At 40.8% G+C, this 22,418-nt stretch overlaps 1 protein-coding gene across 3 annotated transcripts in view; it reads left to right on the top strand.

Moving 5' to 3' along the window:
• The window catches only part of LOC135733675 (inactive dipeptidyl peptidase 10-like), an 84,031-nt gene that overhangs the window by 29,676 nt on the left and 31,937 nt on the right, over positions 1–22,418 (top strand). For 2 of the 3 annotated variants that reach the window (XM_065252478.2, XM_065252483.1), the window contains exons 15-20: positions 287–334; positions 11,717–11,844; positions 12,181–12,225; positions 12,335–12,433; positions 12,662–12,731; positions 13,850–14,044. In XM_065252478.2, the coding sequence (XP_065108550.1) occupies positions 287–334; positions 11,717–11,844; positions 12,181–12,225; positions 12,335–12,433; positions 12,662–12,731; positions 13,850–14,044 (585 nt within the window). The remainder of the gene's footprint in view (positions 1–286; positions 335–11,716; positions 11,845–12,180; positions 12,226–12,334; positions 12,434–12,661; positions 12,732–13,849; positions 14,045–22,418) is intronic. The other variant, XM_065252482.2, reaches the window with a different exon arrangement.

The following is a 22,418-nucleotide window of genomic DNA, read 5'->3' as shown; positions in this document are numbered from 1 at the left end:
TGAATGCAAATTATGACCACATTTCTCCTTTGTCACCATCTGAATTCATTTGTATATTCAAAATATGTAACGTTCCAAGTGTCTGTATACTGCTGAAGACTTACAAACTTCTTATCAAAGTGCTTGTCTATTATCCATAGATAAATTTGATTTTATCCATTCTGCCCAAGACAGCGCAAGTGTAAATGCAGGAGTAACTGATAGAAGTATGCACAGTGTTTTGCAAGGACTTGAAACTGTTTGTTTGAAAGAGTAAATACTAAATACATTTATTGTGTACATTCAGATATTTCCTAAGCACTGAGGGTTCGCCCCGACACAGACATCTCTTCAGGTGAGATTGACAATAGTCATCATCAAATCTTTGCTTAACTCTTTCCCCACCATTGACGAATTATCTTGTCAATCCGCAATACCGCTATTATCCACCAGCTGGCTATCCACAACTAGGAACTATCGCCCTAGGGCAAACAGCTGTATGTCCGTCTAAGTTTTGAGGATCGCTCTGCATCTGATCTCTATCAAAAATCCTTTACAAAAATGGAATTATCAAAGGTTTTTGCTCAAAATTTGTTTTTGAAGAAACCTATCCACATTTGAGAGGTGATAAAAAGAGAACTAATGAAGGTAGGATGAAACAGTTTTTTTGTTTGAAAAAGAGGGCCTGTTCTTTCATTTACAGTTTTTCTGAATTGCTAAAACACTAAACCCCAATCTCTGAAACAAATTCCTAGTGGCCTAAACCCATTTGTCAAATCATGCACTCTTTTTGCAAAATTCTAAACACAAACTTCTCACTACAACACACATTTCACACTGCAATGCACTTGTTTTATAAATGCTAAACACAGGCAGGCAAAAGTTAAACACAACTACAATACCGTTATCATTGAGTAAACACAACAACTCAAAATTCTACACACTTTTATCTAATGGTATTTTTGACCAATTGTGTGGATTGTCTGAGAGGTAGATGAAGAGTATGAGGAAGAAAAGGACACCAGAGACGATGCAATTGGCAAAATTTGCAGTTGGATTGCTGACTTTTTACAAAATCCAAGTGCTGCTTACAGTAATATTGAAAACGTACTATTACGTGCAGTACTTACAGTAAAGTATTCACTATATTCACTAAACTTAACTTGTGATTACAGTAATATAGATTTTTTACAGTATTTGTCAAGTGTGTTGTTATGTACAATAAACGTGTACTTTTCTGTAAGCAGATGTCCTGGATGTTGTGTTTTCCATTTTTTAAGGTAGTGTCTAATGGATGCTTTGTAGTGTTTTATATAATAGACTTATGTGTGTATGATTTGAAAGCTTAGTTTGATTTTGAGTACAAGTGAAATGGTTTTGAAGGAATTGTTTGATTTTGCTGGAAGACTCAGGGGTTCTGTAAATTTTGTTTGAAATTGGGATTTGTGTTTAAGGTTTTGAGGAAATGAGTGATGGTTTCTAAAAATGTGTTTTAGCAATTCAGAAAAACTGTAATATATTGTACACTGTCAGAAATAAAGTTACAAAACTGTACCTTTTCTGTCACTGGGGCTGTACCCTAAGTTTCTGTTTGATACCTTTACAGGCCTACAAAACAGAATACAATTTTGGGTAGATTACCGTACCTTTAGGACCTACATTGTTAGAAAAAAGTCAAAATATGTACCCTAGCTGTAAGGGGGGCAGCACCCTTTAAAGAGGTAATTGTATGGACCATTAGGTACAGACACGTAAACATTTAGTACCAATATGTACCTTTGAGATACTAATATGTATTTTTGAGGTACTAATAAGCTCTCTTTGGTCCCAGAATGTACTTCTGAGGTACTAAAATGAAATCCTTAGGTGCAAAGCTGTACTTTTTGAAAGGGTACAGCCCCAGTGACAGAAAAGGTACAGCTTTGTACCTTAATTTCTGAGAGTGTATGTTTATATATTTAAAGAAGAGCATTTTCTGGGAGGCATTGAACTTTTGTGAAAATCATGAAAAATGCTGGCGGGGAAAGAGTTAATAACAGTGTGTTATAAAACTGCTATTCAAATATGTGACCCTGGACCACAAAACCAGTCATAAGTTTGCACAGGTATATGTAGTTAAGCCAAAATTAAGGACCTACATACAAATTAAAGAGGTATATGAAACTGAGTTGTACGTAAAAGCAAACTTGACAAGAAATCAACGATCTTTGATGGCTCAACTGAGAACTGGTATCCTTCCCCTGGCCTTAGAAACTGGTAGGTTTACTCAAACTCCAGAAGAGGACAGACTTTGTAGACTATGTGAGTTAGGAGAGGTTGAAAACGAAGCTCATTTTGGGTTATATTGCCCACGGTATGATGACTTTAGAAATGTATTATTTGGTAAAATATTTGTTAAAAAGCCTGAAATGTTTTGGATTAGTGATGATGAAAAGATGAAATGGTTGTTTAATCATAATGTGTTTAAATTGGCTACTTTTGTTTGTAAAGCGTGGAAGATGCGACAGACTTGCTTATTTAAATAAGTGTATGTAAGTTGTGCTTAATGTTTGTTAATTATTTTATTTGTTTGGTGATATTGGTGTCTTATAAGCCTATTAGGGCTGGGCATACAGTAGTATGCAAGACACAATAATACAATTATTCATTAATTCATTCATTCATGTAGTAGAGATGTGCGGATCAGCTTAAACATCACCCAAATCCACGGCTTCAAGTATATAATCCAGCCACTCTCACCATAATTTTCTGTGATTTAGATATTTGCACCCGACCGGGACCCGATTATCACCTTACAATTATTCTAATTCTTAGATTTAAGCATGATGATATGATCTATAGATGGTTCATTTTTAACAGCCAATCAGTGACGTTAAATAACGAAAATAAACAGGGTGCGCCTACAGATGTCTCTGTCTCCGCCAGCTGTCTCTCAATACACAGTACATAAATCTATTGAAACTCTGTGAATACTCATCACACAGACATGATACATATATCTAAATAAAGCCTGAAATGTCTACTTTTAAACAAACTAAGTACAATTGAAAACAAATATTGCTTGATTGGGTAGGGTTCGGGGCCCTACGCAACTTGCCTACCTTTCATATAGGGAGGATTGTCTCTGTTACAATAATGTTCATTAGTTAACATTAGTTAATGTATTAACTAACATGAACAAACCATGGGAAATACATTTGTTACAGTATTTATTAATCTTTGTTAATGTTAGTTAATAGAAATAAAGTTTTTAGTTGTTTGTTCATGTTAGTTCACAGTGCATTAACTAACGTTAACAAGATTTTAATAAAGTGTTAGTAATTGTTGAAATTAATATCATCAAAGATAAATAAATGCTGAAGTGCAGTTCATTATTAGTTCATGTTGACTAGTTAAATAAAAATAATGTTATCTAATGAACCTTATTGTAAAGTGTTACCAATATATTTAAAACACGTTCATTTTTAGAGTATGCAGTTAATATTTGCATCACTGATGATTTATATTATCTACCCGCTACCTACCCGCAATTAATCAAAATTTATTTTTTATTATCCGGCCCACCTAACCCATGGATTATCTGCAGCACCCATGGATATATCTGTGATCTGCGCATCACTAAATTGTAGCAATACATTGTAAAGATTAAAATGATTGATTTTTTTAAAGCCAAAAATCATTAGGGTATTAAAGGATAATTCCGGTATTTAACACTTTGAGTCAGTGCCGGTCCTAGATGCTGGGGGGCCCTAAGCAAAGCTTTGTGAGGGGCCCTCTGTCAGTGCATTCAGACCCTTATAGCATAGCACACATACATCTCGGAGACGTCTATTTGATGTCTGCGTTTACATCTGCAAGATGTCTTATTTAAATTGTTTTCTCATCTGCAATACGTCTGTGAGACGTCTCCTAAAAGATGTCATATAGACATATTGAAGATGTCTGCAAGACGTTTTTGATTTAGAATGTATGTAAAGCAGCTCTTTTCCTTTATAAGATGTTTTTACACACCAGATGTATTCCAGATCTCCAGATCTTTACCAGACATCTCACAGACGTACCTGTGCTATCTGGGTAAAACCCAGTCAATGTTGCTGTTAGTTAGTTGTTAACTAACCACATAGTGTATTATCTTATAGCTGTATAATATTCCCATATGCACATTACTTTGAAACCCTGACTGATAAACTTGCTGATTATAACATGAAACATGTATTTGCTGATAAGTTGTTTTGATTTAAAATGTGTTGTGAGAAGCACTAAAAAATTAACCTGATCTAAATGAATGTAATGAATCAAATTAAATTACATATAAATACATACTGTTAATACACAGGGGTTAAATTGGGATTTGTTATGTGGGGGGGGGGCTCTGTGGGGAGGGGTACTTCGAGGGGTAACATGTTTAATACTGATGACAGCAAAGCCACTGGTGTGTTTCAATGACATTCTGGACCTCTGATAGGATTTGATAAGTTTCAGCTTTAAAAGAGCATTTCACCCGTAGAAACATTAATCTTTATTGAAAGTGTTATATTTGTAGTCGAAATGTAACATACATTTAGAATTTGGTGCCTATTTTACAGAGAAAAGGGGTGTTTGTAGTCTCATTCCCTCAACAAAGACATTGCACTTCCTTCTTTCAATGATGCAAAATGATGATTTTTACATCATTGAAAGAAGGATGTGCAACACTGAAATCTGTATTTCTCCAGTCTCAGCGGCAACTGAGGAAATGATGCATGACCATTCAAAAACATGACTGGAGTTCTAACTATACAAAGCTTAATGCAAATGGGTGAAGTGTCCCTTTAAAGCTGTCACAGAGGTTGACCCCAAATATTTTAAAAAGAGTGTCTGATTTTAAATATTGCAAATCTATGAGTTTGACACCCTATATCCATTTGTTGCACATGTCATTATGCACAACTGATCAAACTTTAAAGGAAGTTAAAAGAATCAATCTCCTTGAATAATTCTAGGCATAAGATGCCCAAAAAGACTCAATTAACAAGATAAGGTACAACACACAGTACTGTATCAGCAACATGTCTTAGAAATTAGCCATAGAGATTCCCTATGCTGGTCAGCAGCTACAATCATATAGTTAGGTTTGATTTGTGTAATCAAAATACATTATTTTATTATCTATACAATGAGTTATATCCAGTGTTATCCAGTTAACATACTGTAATTAAACGAGTGACATATACTTTAATCCTTTACAAATTTCAAGTCTTCTATTAAGTTTTCTCGACGTGGGCACCATTCTTACCTCTCTCTCTCTCTCTCTCTCTCTCTCTCTCTCTCTCTCTCTCTCTCTCTCTCTCTCTCTCTCTCTCTCTCTCTCTCTCTCTCTCTCTCTCTCTCGTCAAATTATCCTGCACGAGAGCGCGTTCTTGAAGTTCAAAGGAAAAAGCGCGTGTTTTCGCGGCAATTGCGTCACCCAATTCGCGTCATTTGAATCGCCCCATGCTAGGACGCGTGTCTTTACATTGACTTAATCTGCTCGCGCAAATCCTTTATCTTGTTCCCTTGCTTCACGTTTTTTTCCCTTTATTCTGCTCCAGACGGATAGCTTTGTCTTTGTTTTAAATCAATGGTGGGCATATAATATGCGCATCGTTACCAAATCACTCTTCTGCGTCATGCACGCGGCCGTTTCTAAATTTGAAGGCTGCAACCTCCGGATCATGTCGCATATGCGCGCTGCATACGTCATCAAGCCTGATTTATTTAAGTTAAATAAGCATTTCATTTGCAAGTCATAAGCATAATATAACAATTAACCATTAACTAAGAATAATAGTCAACATTATAATTGTTAATATTCTAAAATACGTTTTTATGACGCATATGCAGCCTACAAATGTGACCTCTGAAGGCTGCAGCCTTCGGATTGAGAAACTGCCTGCATGTTGTCCGAGTACATATCAGTGATTTAAGAAATCATTAAGTATTTTTAAAAACCCGCACAAATTCGGAAGTTTGCAAATTATTTAAATTATAGCGTCTTGTTTTCATTAAACATAATAATAATTTTTCTTTGATATAATGGTTTTAAATAATTCTGAGATCAAGGGGGCCCTCTAGTGGTGCGGGGCCCTATGCAAATTGCGTACTTTGCGTATAGGAAAGACCGGCACTGCTTTGAGTCTCATTTCTGGTTTGTTTTGGATGAACTACAGTGATGGACACAGAAATTTTGACAATGGGTCTTGTCTTGAGTTTTTGACTCGTTTAGAAGCGTCTCTTGACTGCTTCAGAATGGAAGTCAATGGCCATGCACAAACTTGTCATTAAAACAACACTTAACGTTCATTTTCAAAACTGTGCTACTCACCGAGTGGTTCGTGGTGTTCGTTGATGATTAAAAACAAATATATTGGCGCAATGTATGATTTCAATCCGTGTTATTTGCTATAGTGGAACTATTTTTTTAGATACCTCACAACCGCGTATATACTTCCCCTCTATATTTGAGTCTGAAGCGTTAACACACTCCCGACCACTTGATGGCGACAACCACTTTGCCATACAAGTACGCTTGGTGTCTAGCGTATAGACAGTCACAATCGAGCTCAACTTCAAACCTAAAGCTGATCAAATATGTAGGGCTGTTCCGAATAAAATTTTTTGAGCTTTGAAGCTCTAGTAGAAATCAAATTGAATATTCGAAGCTTCGGAAGGAGGGGCTGAACCAGGGGCGTAGCCAGTAATGGGCCAGGGCGGCACTGGCCCGCCCACATAACTCCCTGGCCCGCCCAGGCAAGTTTAACCAAAATACATTTTTTGTTTATTTTTATTATTCAAATGTATTTAATAAAATATATTAACATAAACCGGCTTTATTATTGACTGGTGTGTGTTTAATTTGCTTTCTAAATAAACTGGAATTGTGGAAGCAAGTTGTAGGAAGCTTCCGAAACGTAATTGGTTGCTTGGTTGCTAGGAGTTCTGATAGATAGACTCTGTGGGGGGCGGCGGCCGGCGGGCTCTGGCAGTCTGCCAGCTAACTTTGCTAATTGCTTTTTTAGCTAATATCAGGCCCGGTACTAGGCTTGCTGGACTGGGGGGGCAGTCAGGATTTTTGTGTGGGCAGCCATTTCTCGACTAAAATGATTCATACACTAAAATTATGGATGTTTCAATCCAGTATTATTTTGCATATGTCTTATAATAAAAGGCAATTTATATGTCATTTTGCACGTTCACATTTTAAAAGTAGATGCAATTAGATTAATGATTTATAATGTTATAATGATTACACTAGTTTGACACATTTAGTCACAGTTAATGAAATCAGGCAAGCAGGTGATATAAATATAAAGCTGTACATATAGCTATATTTTATTAATGTTTACACTGCATTTAATCTATTATTTCACTTATAGATAAATTAAAGCCATTCTTATACCTACCCTACCCAACATATGCCTTTATTCTAAATAAACACTTGTTAGGAACTTTATTTCCACTTCTCAAACATTTTCTTCATGTAAAATAATGTATTTTCAATGTGATAAGCTGTATTGTCATTAATTCCTGACCCTATCATTGCTGCTGCAGCAACCTCAAATATCACAACAAAGCACAATGCTTTAAATAATATATTGTTGCATCATGTAAGCAATTTGACATGCATGACAAATTCGTCAAAGGTTATCCTGTTTGCCTATAACAGCACCAGACAAAAGCACAAGCCCTAAAATACTGTAAGTGTGATTTGCGACGAGACCAAAAATAAATCACACTGCTTTGTTCATAACACAGCAAATTAGATATTATAATACAACGCAACATTATAAAATACAACGTTTTACCTTACGATGACCTTGCGGAGTGAAAGCTCCTCCTGAACTTAAAAGTCTGTAGATTTTTGCGTGTGAAGTTTTTCTCAAACGCGAGCTGAATGAGCTGATGAATGACGATGACAAAACCGCTAAAATTTGATTTTAAAACTGCACTGCACGCGATGCTCAGCTGTTACAATACTGTATATTTACTGTATAACCATCTTATATCATTTATATCTACTATATAGTATGCCACAAACAAACTGCATATTCTAATTTTAATAAACAGAACTACGTCTAAAACAAACACATTAAATGCTGCTGGAGACTTGCCATTGGCTGTTGTATTTGCATGAATAAATAATGAGGTGAGTCTAAGAAAGGATAAGGGGCTATTTTGGGCATGTTTTACTATAAAAAAAGTTTTAATTTAATATGTGTTGGGTAATTACGTTTATGTAATACTAAATTGCATTGTTTTTGATATATATTTTAAAGATGCGTTTTTTTTAGTTACCGTCATAGAGAACAGTAGTACTTTTCCTGTGACTTAAATACTGCTGAAAATACTTCCAAGGTTTGAATAAGCTAATCAGACGTTAGTGGGCGGGAGCTGTAAACGCTAGCGCTTGCCTAAAGAAGATGTTTTTTGTGTAAAGAGACTCCGTTATTTTAAGGTTGGCTGGACATTTTTGGGGGGGCACAAGGAAAATCTGGGGGGGCAATGCCCCCCCCCCAGCCCCCCTGTAGACCCGGCCCTGGCTAATATTAACATTGCCACAATAATGGCTAAAGTTTCTTTAATGTGTTATTTAAAAAAGCAAGATTTGATGAAGAAGATACGCCACTGCCTCCATCTACCGAGTATTACCAGCCCAGTTCTTCAGACGCTGGTGGCGCCGGCTGCCGCTTGCTCCCTGTCGGCAGTTCCAGTGCTCTCTCCCGGTCAGTCTGACACAGGTTACCCGCCGATCTAACTGCAATTGATGAACCACCTTCACAACCCAATTTGCATCCATGAGTTACTACCCGCCTCAACAACCTTTTGTTTTTTGAAAAAGAACTCTGTGACTCTTTGGACTATAATGAGATCATTTCTGTTTTCAAGATCAAACCCAGGCGTTTGCGTCTTGTTTTGTAGAATTAAAACAACAAAGGTAGGCATGCTGTTTAACTAATTTCCTTATTTTTGCTCGTGAAGTGATTTAACTAAGTGGTGTGTTGTGTATAGATGTATGCCAGCCTTATAGACCCTTTTACAGCCCACGTCACTGTGACGTCACCGCTCTAGCTGGAGGCAAAAAATAAGTAGGAACTCATAGCCGGCGCGCTAAAGTTTGAGTTTTTGACTTTAAAATGTCATCTTGTTGTGTTTTTGGCTGCCAGATTAGAAGGAACAGCACTTTTGGTTCAAAAATAAAGTTTTACCGGATCCCGGCAGACATTTCTTCACAGAAATCAAGAAGACAATTGTGGTTGAATGCAATACGGCGCACAGACTAGACGGAGACGAGCATAAAAAATACTCGTGTTTGCAGTGCACACTTCATATCAGGTAAAATAATCTATGCATATGTACTGTTGTGTTGGTTTTATCTAGTACAAATCAGCAAGTTTCTGTTTTATAGGTGAAAAGTCGCCAACCGCGCTATTGTTTAGCTTAAATGTTAAACGAACATACAGCGATAGATGTGTATGCCATCGTTTGAATTGTCTCTTAAAATAATCCATATCATAGTTAGCCCAGTGATAGGTTACATAAGACAGTAAGCCTAGACGAAATTACCCAAATCCACCTGAAAGTAAGTCATATGTTGTCTATGAAATATCTAAAACCTGGTTAAAATCGCAAGAGTTAATTAACAAAAATACCTGTCACGGTCCCGCAGAATCAGTGACTGTACATATTCGGACAGATCCGAAACTTCTTCTGCATCCGTGTTTAATAAATCCCTCCTAAAACGTGCTAGTTTAAGCTTGTCAACATAGCCTCTACGGCTCTTTCTGCCTCCAGCTAAGCCCCGCCCACACAAATACGTCACAATGTTTACCAACTGTAAAAGGGTCTATAGGTTAAACTTACATTGTTTAATTTAAATGAGTTGCTATTTTTGGTACAAAAGCTTAATTTCCAACAGGCTGATTGCACTGTATATGGTTGATTTAACATAACTTAGGCAGTGTGTTATTTATTTCAAACCGTGCTCTGCTGAGAGTTTTCGTCATTTCAATTTATTTTTAGCCTACTTTATTTCAGGTGAACTGTTTTTGCACTGCTGACTAGCCTGAATAAGCCTGGTTTGTCCAGCCTTTATTGAGCTCTGTTGGTTTAACATGTTTAGACAGTGTTTTATTATTGACTTCGCCAAAAATTGAAAAGTAAAGATGTCACTGTTTTTGCAGTTTGTCTATTGTTTTTTTCCACTCTAAGGTTTATTTATTATTTAAGTAATTTTATTCTGATAAACTATAGGCCCACTCACTTTTGCTCCGGCCCGCCCAAAATACAATTTCTGCCTACGCCCCTGGGCTGAACATATTTGTCTCTTTAATAAAGGCAGGAATCACTGTGTGTGTGTCTGTCTGTCTACAGTTTTATTATCTGGCGGATGTGTTGCTGCGGACCCAAGGGAGTGTATTGCCTTTTTTCGTGCAATATGGACATGCGACACATTTAGAATTAATAAACTTTAAAAATACTACAGAACAGCGCAAGCCGGAAGCGGCGTGCCTGTCACGCGTCCTGCGAGAACAGCATCAGTGAAAAAAAACACAAGAGCAATACTTTTAATAAGGTAGCCTAACATTTTTCTAACAAACAAACATTCCTGTATAAGAAGTAAGCAGCACAGTAATTACTGACAACGTTAAGGGTAGGCTATTTAAATAAAACGAAATAAATGAACGAAGTTCAACAAACTGTAATAAAACGGTAGCATACTTTCAAAATCAAGTTTATTTATAACGCTTACACCATCCAATATGTTTTTCAGCAGAACAATAAAGAAGATATTTTGCAGAAGACCCAGTGCTCCGTCATGCAAGTCAACCGATTCGCACACTTTAAGAGCTAAAGCATATATATCCAATACAACAGTAATCCCCCATAACTCCGTGTGACATATTGACGTCTTGTGAAGCAAATCAATCAGTTTTTGCAAGAAACTAAACGTTATTTACAACACTATTAGCGTGAATGCCAAAGCAGGAAGCGCACTTTCCGTTCGAGGCGATCTCTTCCACTGGTGGCGTTTGGTGGCTGTTGGCTATGGATGTTGGTCTCTCTGCGCCACCTATAGAGCGGGAGCGTGAAGCGAACTTCCTGCTTGGCAAAAGCTCTGCATTAACGCTGTAAAATATTTATATATATATTCGAATCTCAAAACTAAAAATCGAATGTCAACCCACGGAACGAATATTTGAATATTCTGGTCCAGCCCTACAAATATGGGAAAAAATTATTCTGAGAGAAACCGAGCGAAAAAACTACAACCACATGTAAACAGACCCTTTTCTGTTTCCCAGCGCGGGGTGATATATCAGCAAGCAATGAGTCTTCCAAGAGAAGTCAATGGAATTTTACAAAATTGCCAAATAAAACACGACAGAAACTGTATTTCGCTACACAACTTGTTTTTAATCATCAACGAACACCACGCACCACTCGGTGAGTAGCACAGTTTTGAAAATGAACGTTAAGTGTTGTTTTAATGACATGTTTGTGCATGGCCATTGACTTCCATTCTGAAGCAGTCAAGAGATGCTTCTAAATGAGTCAAAAACTCAAGACACGACCCATTGTCAATATTTCTGTGTCCATCACTGTAGTTCATCCAAAACAAACCAGAAATGAGACCCAAAGTGTTAAATACCAGAATTATCCTTTAAGTAAAGATCATGTTCCATGTTCCATCATCCCTTCAATTGTTTTGTGTTTACAGTGTGTCAACAGTGGGGTTGTTTCCAAGACGATGTTTGACCTGCAATAATGAATGGAATAAAGCTAATTGCACGTTCTTTAGTGCGGTTTTCAGCTCCAGTAATCAGCACGTCATACTCCACTGCAAAGGTATGAAGGACGGATGCCATCATTCACAGCTACACTGGCCTTACATACACTATGACGACACTGTCAGGTCATCAAGTCAGGCAAAGCCCACCTGTTAAGTGTAAATGCAGTAAATATAAATGAACATTATTCCAAGGAGATAAATGAGATGTCAGCTAAAACCACTGTACTATTTACAGTAATGTCCCTGTAATGACAGGTCTCTGAGTTTTTAAAATCAGCATTAGAACGAGCATATCACTCATAGGGTCATAAAATTACAGCAATCATCAGGACATCATAGCGATGACACAGACCCAATCTTGATTTTCACCTGTTGATTTGTTTTATCTGCAGGTCCAGGAGCCCCAGCTGTGATCCTATATACTTTAAAGACTGGCAGTGAGTTCTGATGTTTTCATCCTCCTTTCGTCATCATCTATGTTCTAATAAGGAACTTTCAGGAATAGTTTTATGGTTAACAAGTCTTATCCTATTAATCTCTTATCAGATTATTACATTCTGGAGAATAACTCAGTGCTCACAGCTGCTCTCGGATACAAAAGAATCCAGGTGACGGAGTACGGAAGCATCCAGACTGAACACTTTGGTAAAGTACCTCCCATCTATTTTATACAGCCAACTGAGTCTCCAGCAATGCATGTGTGCGGGTCCCTTCTGCAAATAATAACTTGTATTTGTTTGGCTACACATGTACTGGATCTCCTGTACACAAATATTTGGTGCAATGTTTAATGTAAAATGTGCTTTAAAGGTGTTAAATAGATCATAAATACATCACATGTTTTTCACATGAAACCATCTACTGTTGTTACAGAGTTACCGCTGAAGATAACGTATCCACTCGACTTCTCTGAGTCTCGTAATTACGCACTTCTTCTGATGATGTAAGCAGATCTCACCTGCGCTCTGTGTGTGTGGATCAGACAGTTAACAACTCTATTTGACTCTGCCAGATTTAGGGTAGAAACAGGGTTAATATACAATACATGTCACAGAAAACGTTAATGTATCTTAGTAGATGCATTCAAAATGGGCTAAATAGCAGCATGAACAACATATGACTTGATATTCTTTAAACATCCTAAGAAAAGAATCACAATCAGTATTACCAGTTGTTACACTGGTGGTGATGGCGCAGTGGATAAGACACACGCCTTTGTTGTGAGAGACCCGGGTTTGAATCCACTGTGACACACCATTGTGTCCCTGAGCAAGACACTTAACCCTTAGTTGCTCCAGAGGCGTGTGACCTCTGACATATCAGGCATGTAAGTCGCTTTGGATAAAAGCGTCAGCTAAATGAATAAGCAAAGAAAAGATTAAAGGTGCTCTAAGCGAATTGAAGCGTTTTAGACCATAAAACATTTTTTGTTACATACCGGAAACATCTCCTCACTATCTGCTTGCTGCCTGTCCGCTGATCAAACTGTAAAAAAACGCGATCTCTGTAGACAGCCCAGGCTTCACAAACGGCAATATCAACAAATGGCCAAACCTAGCAGCACAAAACAAAACAAAGTATTCCAGCCAATAAACGACAAGAAGGATTTGGGGGTGGGGGTTGGGCGCGTTCATGAAAGCACGGAAGGGAGGGGGAGGGGGAGGAGTTAGCTACGCTCTGTCTGTTTGAAAACAGTTCAAACATCAACAGGAAGTGACGTCGCACATTATTCGCTTAGAGCGCCTTTAATACCTAATAATTTACCACAGGAAGTTAAAATCTAAATTTGATCCATGTTATGTACATAATACATTTCTTTCTGTGGGATAAAGACTGCCTAAAAGTTTGGGGTAAGCTGTGTCAGTGGCGAGTAACGGTGAGATTTGCTTTCATGCCTGGAAAACAACAAAGTAAAAACTGTCACAGCTTTCCCTGCTCTCCCCCACTTTATGTGTAGAGTGCTTTTTTTGAAATGTAAATTAATGCAGTAACTGTTGAATATTTATAATCAACATGTAATGATGCACATGAAGCCATGTTTACTGTGAATGTGTGGGTCAGTGACAGCGCCCCTGGTGGCCAGCAGGTGAATGAGCAGTATTTACTTGACTGGGACTCAGTGCTGGTCAGCTCGGACAGCATTATTGTAGCTCGTCTGGATGGCAGGGGGAGCGGATTCCTGGGTCAGAAGGTTTTACAGGAAGTCCACAAGCGTCTGGGAGTTGTGGAACTTCAGGATCATCTGGCTGCTGTTGAGTAAGAAAGATTGTCAGACATTTCCATCTTTGAAAGTTAATCATGTCATTATTTACTGACCATTGTCTTGACTAATTCCCCATATGCTTTTCTTTTTACCTTGGAGCACAAATGAAGATTAGCAGCATGTCTACACTGCTGCTTATAAAAACAAATATCACTATTATAAGCCTCCACTTTAACCAAAAGTTATAGGGTGCAGTTGTAGCGTGTCATAAGAGAACTGACCCTCCTGGCTAAGCCTGGTTTCTTACAAGGTTTTTTCTCCACAAGTGAATTTTTGGTTCCCTTTCAGTCGGTCACTACGACGTCACGTCGTGACCGACGAATTGGGAATTCCCAATTCCCAATTCGTCGGTCAGGACGTGACGTCTCCGTTCCCTCCTTCAGGGAACGAGGGTTACATCCGTAACCGAGACGTTCCCTGCTTTACACTTAACTGTATACATCCATGCTTACATTAGGTTCTTTCTCCATCCATGCATTAAATGCAAGTCCTTGAATAAACTCTGGTTTACTTGAACTATTCAGGTAATATGCATTTGACCAACTTCAGATCTTATTAAATCTCTCTTTGAACTCGACAAGCGTGGCCGTACTTGTTCACTGACATGCATGCACATAATAATAATAATTCATTACATTTATATAGAGCTTTTTTGGCCCACTCAAAGCACTTAACATATGAAAGAGGGGTCTTCTCAACCACCACCAATGTGCAGCATCCACCTGGATGATGCGACAACAGCCATATTGCATCACAACACCCACCACACACTAATGATGGGAAGTTCGGATCATTTTTCTGATTCGGATCTCTGAATCTTGTTCATCAAAATGAAAAAATTGTTTTTGTTCATTTGATTAGGTGATATTTCACAAATTCCCCCAGAACAACCACTTATGGCAAATTATGACATTTCTAACAAGTTGTGAGAGATAAAAATGCTTATTTCATTATTTCGTGACATAAGCTCTGAAAACCTGCACAAGAGTCTGAAACGATTAGCTTACCTCCTAAGTCAGTCCTCGTGTACAAGATATTGTGCTTCTGTCGCATTACAGCTCCCTACAGGCTGTGTATGCAGTCCGGAAACAGAATTGATTAGTTCATAGACTCGAGTCATTCGATCTTTTCAATATGAGGCTATGCATCCCAATGCGGATACATATTTGATTCACTCATCTCTCAAATCTTTGGGTCTGAATTGTTCGGTCTTTTGTCACATAATGTCACTGGATACTGTAAACTTCTTTTACCAAATGGGTCAGTTTAGTTCAAGATGTGAAACAGATAACACCAGGCAGACGGTTAGTGCTGCAAAACGTAAATTTTCTTTATTCTTCAAAAAGGTATGGGAAAGGGGAATATGGAAAAACTGCAACTCAGGTATCTCTTCTCTTTAGTTCCTTTTCTTGGCCTCGAATCACATCTGGAGGGAAGGCAAAAGAGATGTATAATTAGTCCAAGTGTTCAGACTACTCACGTCCTTTACTGGGTCTTTGTTCTTCAGTGCTGGGGTTGGTGAGCACTGCTTCAATGCTGGGCTGCACAACATGCCACATCCAACACACTCTCTTCCCTTTTCACCTTTCCTGTGTTCTCTCTTATGTGCCTGTTGATTGAGGCTAACTGCCTGCAGCTGACGCTCTCTGTCAGAGGGGAAACTGAGCACACCTGTGTTAGGGGAGCTATCCCTGGTCCTGAACCTCTCTGGGTGCCACTGATGGTGCTCTCCATGGTGCTGAAGGTGACAGGCTTCCTCGTGGCCCCCACATACCCCCTTTTCCAGCTCCAAGCTCCTGTTTGGAGCGCCGGCTCTGAGGCAATCATCCCTCCTGGACATGGCATCAGCATTTGCATGAGAATTCCCCGCCCGGTGTTCCACTGCAAAATTGAAGTCCTGTAACTGAAGAAACCAGCGAGTGATTCGTGCATTATTCCCTTTATTTTGTGACATCCATTTTAGTGGGGCGTGATCAGTTACTAAGACAAATTTTCGACCTAGCAGGTAATATCTCAGTTTTTCAACAGCCCATTTAACAGCGAGACACTCTTTTTCAATTGTGGCATAATTCATCTCATGAGGCAGTAGCTTACGGCTAATAAACATAACTGGGTGCTCCATACCTTCCTGCACTTGGGACAGCACAGCTCCTATCCCTACTTCTGAAGCATCGGTTTGCAGAACAAATGTTGTGTTGAAGTTTGGAGCTTGTAGGATAGGTTCATAACAGAGGGCTTGCTTTAGCTCAACAAAAGCCTGTTCTGCTTCATAGGTCCACTTTACCTGGTTTGGTAGGTATTTGCGGGTTAACTCGGTTAAGGGGGCTGCTTTCGTGGCAAAGCCAGGGATGAATGTTCGATAATATCCCACTAATCCGAGGAAGGTCCTTACCTGTTTCTTGGTCTGAGGTCGGGGCCAGGTGAGTATGGAACTGATCTTCCTAGATTGGGGTTTCACATTCCCTCTGCCAACAGTGTACCCTAGGTAGTTGGCCTCTTCTTGGGCCAGTGAACACTTACTCGGATTAGCTGTGAGAGCTGCTGAGCGTAGTTCTTGTAATACTGCCTCTAGATGGTGTAGGTGTTCTTCCCAACTCTTGCTGTGGACAACAATGTCATCTAGGTATGCGGCAGCATACTTTTGGTGGGGACGGAGGACTCTATCCATGAGTCTTTGAAATGTGGCCGGTGCCCCATGGACCCCAAAAGGAAGAACCCGGTACTGGAAGGTCCCTTCAGGAGTGGAGAAAGCGGTTTTTGGTTTGGCTTGGGGGGTTAGCGGTACTTGCCAGTATCCCTTGGTTAGGTCAAGTGTTGAAATGAATCGAGCAGGGCCCAATTGCTCGATCAGTTCATCTATCCTTGGCATAGGGTATGTGTCAAATTGAGAGATCTCGTTTAACTTTCTGTAGTCGTTGCAGAACCTTGTACTTCCATCGGGTTTTGGAACTAGGACGATGGGACTTGACCATGCACTTTGTGATTCCTCAATAACTCCTAGCTCCAGCATTTTCTTTACTTCACTGCGGATGGCTTCTCTTTTAGCTTCTGGAATTCTGTATGGCCGAAGTCTAACAATCTTCCCAGGGTCTGTAACTATATCATGGGCTATAAGTGAGGTCCGTCCAGGGAGATCTGAGAAGACATCACGGTTTCGCCATAAAAGCTCTCTTAACTCCTGCTTCTGTCTGGGGGAGAGTTGGTTCCCCATTCGTACTTCAGGAGTTATAGGGGAAAGGATGCTGGCGGTGAGGACATCATTTGGAGGGGCGATAGGTTCATGCCAAGGTTTCAAAAGGTTTACATGGTAGATTTGTTGGCCCTTCCTTCGGCCGATCTGTCGTACCCTGTAGTTGACTGGGCCCATCCGCTCCACAATTTCATAGGGTCCCAGCCACCTGGCCAGGAATTTGCATTCATTAGATGGGATTAAAACTAATACCTTCTCTCCGGGGTGAAATTCTCTAACCTGTGCCCCCCTATTGTATAACTTGGCCTGCTGTTCTTGGGCCTGTTGCATGTGTTCTCTTACGATTGGCCAGATCTTCCCCATTCTGTCGTGCATTTGTTCGACATGTTCAATGATGGTGCGATGTGGTGAAGGCTGCTGTTCCCAACTCTCCTTGGCTAGATCCAACATTCCTCTTGGTCGCCGGCCATAAAGGAGTTCAAAGGGTGAAAACCCGGTGGAACTTTGTGGGACTTCACGAATAGAAAACAAGACATATGGCATTAGCTGATCCCAATTTTTCCCATCAACATCAATTACCTTTTTTAACATTTGTTTAAGAGTTTTGTTAAACCTCTCTACAAGCCCATCAGTCTGCGGGTGGTATATGGAGGTTTTAAGTTGTTTTACCTTCAGTTGTCGGCAGGTCTCTTTCATCACGGTAGACATGAAGCATGAACCTTGGTCAGTAAGGATCTCGTCTGCTATTCCCACCCAGCTAAAGAGTTGGACCAGTTCTCGGGCTACAGCCTTTGAGGTGGCTGACCGGAGAGGCACTGCTTCAGGGAATCGGGTGGCGTAGTCAAGGATGACCAGAATGTACCTGTATCCCCGGTTGGACTTGGGCAGGGGTCCCACAATGTCCAGTGCAATCCTGCTAAAAGGTGTCTCAATGATTGGCAGGGGAATAAGGGGATTGCGGTATGTTACCTTGGGACTGTGAAGCTGACATTCAGCACAGTGACGACAATAATCTTCGACTGCCTTCTTTACCCCGGGCCAGTAGAATCGGGTGAGGACCCTCTCATAGGTCTTTTCTGCCCCCAAGTGGCCTCCCAACAGATGAGTGTGCGCTAAATATAACACCTTAGAGACATATGGCCTGGGTACCAACAACTGTTCCACAATTTCCTCCCTTCGTTGTTCTACTCTATATAACAGTTTATTCTTTATCATAAAATGTGGATAAGTGAGCCCACTCACCCCATCTTGTAGTCGACCATCAATGACTTGTACATTCCCCCAGGCTTGGCTCAGTGATGGGTCCTGCAATTGAGCGGATCCGAATCGACCCAGTTTTCCTTGCTGTAGGATCTCTGCTGGGGGAAATTCAGAAAATACCTCATGGGATTCTATATCATCAACTAGTTGTACACCTTCGGGATCTTCTGAGGCAGTAGCAGTGGAGTCAGAATGGGTTTTCTCACCTTCATCTTTATTGAGGGGTTCCTCAGGGCTGGTTGCTTCTGCATCTGTTATCTCTTCGGTGGTTAGAGGACACCGGTGGGTGGACAGACGATCTCTTCGTCTACGTCGGGTTGGTCTCTTCCTCTCTGCATCTTGGCCTGTCCAGTAGGCAGAGAAGGCTTGACAGTCTCGGCCGACCAGAACAGGGACTGGTAGGTGATCCACAACACCTGCTTGTAGTTGAAACTGCCCACGGGGTGTGACCATGCTTACTTCTGCGGTTTGGTAGTTCCTGGAGTCTCCATGAATGCAGGAGACAGTGATTTCTCGTCCCCTGGTAGGGCCTGCATACTCTGGTCGGATCAGTGTTACCATACTCCCAGAGTCTATAAGGGCTTCTGTGTCGTGGCCCCCAATCTTGACAGGGATCTTAGGGGCAGCCGCCCCCTCATGGGCCCAACAGGTGGTAAGAAAATGGCATGGAAGTCTTGATGACTCTGAGGCACTGGCTGTGGGCATGAGTTCCTCTCGGCCTGGGCATTCCCGTGCAAGGTGTCCCTCCCTCCCACACGTGAAGCATCGGAAGGGAACCGGATTTCGCAGAGGTTTCTCATCTTTCCAATTTCCTTGAGCCCTTAAGGGTTTTGCTTGGGTGACTTTAGGGTACTTTTTAGGTGGTTCTCGCTCCTGCCTCAATTTCCACGTGGGGGTTTTGTTTCCTTCAGGCTTTAACAAGCTCACTGTCACCTGGTGGTTTTCTATGAGTGCAATTAAGGTATCAACATTTTGTGGTCCTTGCTGAGCCACATACTTTTTGGCATCTGCGGGGAGGCCCCGTATACATCGATCAATCACTACTCTTTCTACAGCAGGCGGTCCATCCCCTTCCTCTAGCCAGCTTCTCACCATGCGGGTTAACGAGGTTACCTGGGCCCGTGCTGGAAGTGTTGCATGGTATTCCCAGCTATGGATGCGCTGGGCCTTGGCAGGCAGGCTGAGCCCATACTGGGCCAGGATTGCTCTCTTGACGACATCATAATTAGTTGCTTCATGAATGGTAAGGTCTCGGCAAGCCTTCTGAGCTTCACCGGTTAGCAGAGGAAGTATCAAGTTTGCCCAGTCTGCCCTTGGCCATCTCTCCCTTTGGGCTGTCTTTTCAAAGATATCCAGGTAGGTTTCAACATCATCTTCTCTAGTCATTTTAGTCAGATAATCCTGGGGTTTCCTACCCTGTGTCTCCGTCCTGCGGCATAGCTCGGTGACTGCTGCATTCAGAGTGGTTTGAGCCTGCAAAATGGCTGTCAGAGCCTCCTCCATTTTTCTTTGCACTGTCTGATCTGTTTGCGAGAGGTAGCGGGATCGATGCCCGCATTCTCCACCATATGTAAACTTCTTTTACCAAATGGGTCAGTTTAGTTCAAGACGTGAAACAGATAACACCAGGCAGACGGTTAGTGCTGCAAAACGTAAATTTTCTTTATTCTTCAAAAAGGTATGGGAAAGGGGAATATGGAAAAACTGCAACTCAGGTATCTCTTCTCTTTAGTTCCTTTTCTTGGCCTCGAATCACATCTGGAGGGAAGGCAAAAGAGATGTATAATTAGTCCAAGTGTTCAGACTACTCACGTCCTTTACTGGGTCTTTGTTCTTCAGTGCTGTGGTTGGTGAGCACTGCTTCAATGCTGGGCTGCACAACATGCCACATCCAACACACTCTCTTCCCTTTTCACCTTTCCTGTGTTCTCTCTTATGTGCCTGTTGATTGAGGCTAACTGCCTGCAGCTGACGCTCTCTGTCAGAGGGGAAACTGAGCACACCTGTGTTAGGGGAGCTATCCCTGGTCCTGAACCTCTCTGGGTGCCACTGATGGTGCTCTCCATGGTGCTGAAGGTGACAGGCTTCCTCGTGGCCCCCACAATACAGAAATTAGTTAATAACTGCAAACCTTATAAACAATAGTTACATTATTAATATAACTTCAATGTACAATAATTTAATAATAGAGATGCCGGTGTAACTACCTTTATAACATTGCAATGATTTACACATAAACACATTGTACACTTAATTGTGGTTTATTGTTTACACTGTATGTCATGCCAGCAAAAATATATTTAAAATAATTAATTTTATTTATACTCTTGAGGAAAAATAAAATCAATCAATCAAAACACAAATGTGTCCATCACAGATTCTGTAGAAACATTTTACGATAATTTAGAGAGACTGAGAGAAACATTATCAGAAAAAGTTTATTTTACTTTGTCTTTTGCACTGTATCTTCTGATAATTCCAAGATAATAAATGGTCTGTAAAATACTGAACTGGGAGCGCGATCACGTGACAAATTAACAAAGGACTCGGAGCACCCGAAGACTCGACAGGTAAACAAATCAATTATTTTTCAAGCACAGAACCAATAGATCTTGCACATGTGCGGTCAACACAAAATGAACAAATCACTCTCCGAGATGAGTCGTTACCCGTCATATTAAAGACCCATTCAAAATAAATGACCCATCACAATACCACACACCAGCTTATTAGTGGAGAGGAGAGTGATATAGCCAATTAGTATATGAGGGCATGATTAGTAGGCCAATTGGAAAGCTTGGCCAGAATGCCAGGGTACACACCTACACTTTTTTGAATGACATCCTGTGATTTTTAATGACCACGGCGAGTCAGGACCTCAGTTTAACGTCTCATCCGAAGTACTGTGTTTTTGACAGTAGTGTCCCCATGTTAGGACCTACAGAGACCACAGGGTGAGCACCCCCTTCTCCCATCCAAGTACTTACCAGGCTCAACCTTACTTAGCGTCAGTGGGCAAGCTGTCTTGGGCTACAGGGTGATATGGCTGCTGGCTAATGAATCACGCTCATATGCAGTGTCTCGCATTCCCGGTGCGAGAAAATGTGAAAAAGATCAACCCAGTGAATTTGTTTTGGTAAACCATTCTCTGCAAGCATGTGAAAAATTTTAAGGCGGTGTTTATGGCAGTGTCGACTTTCCTGGCGTGTGGGCTTCTGCACCAGGCTGGAGCACAGTATTCAGCTGTGGAGAAAACGAGGGCTACTGTTGATATTCGAAGCACCTTGGCAGTTGCACCCCAGCTAGTACCAGCGAGGCGACCCTTGATAACACTTTGGCCGTCACTTCTTCAAGGTGTTGTTTGAATGTTAAAGATCTATCCAGGCGTACGCCAAGGTACCGTGGGGCTTGCTGGAACTCAAGGCGCTTGTTATTCACGAATATGTCCAGTTCCCGTCTGGCCTCACTGTTATTCAAATGGTAAGTTACTGCAACTGTCTTGCCGATGCTGAGCTGTAGACACCACTCACGCAGGCAGGCTGCCAAGGTGTCCATGTCCTGGTTTAGGCTGGCCTGCATTTGCTCCCATGTTTGTCGTCTCGTCATAATGGCCAGGTCGTCAGCGTAACCATATTTCCGGGATGTTGTTTCCGGTAAGTCGTGGATGTAGATATTAAATAACATAGGTGCGAGGACAGAACCCTGCGGAACACCATTCCTCAGCCTTCTAAGCCTGCTGCATTGACCGTCACTGGTCTCTAAGGTGAAGCTGCGGTTCGTCACCATCTCAATGATGAACTTCACCATGTGCCGGTCGGGAATGATCTTTAGTAGCTTTAGGTGGAGTTCGCGGTGCCAGACGGTATCATAAGCAGCTGTGAGATCAAGCAACACTACTCCAGCCTTCTGTTTTTCCT

Source organism: Paramisgurnus dabryanus, chromosome 15, assembly GCF_030506205.2.
Source record: "Paramisgurnus dabryanus chromosome 15, PD_genome_1.1, whole genome shotgun sequence".
Lineage (NCBI taxonomy): Eukaryota > Metazoa > Chordata > Actinopteri > Cypriniformes > Cobitidae > Paramisgurnus > Paramisgurnus dabryanus.
Note: the sequence above shows the minus strand (reverse complement) of the source record. Positions and strands in the feature narration are given on the sequence as shown.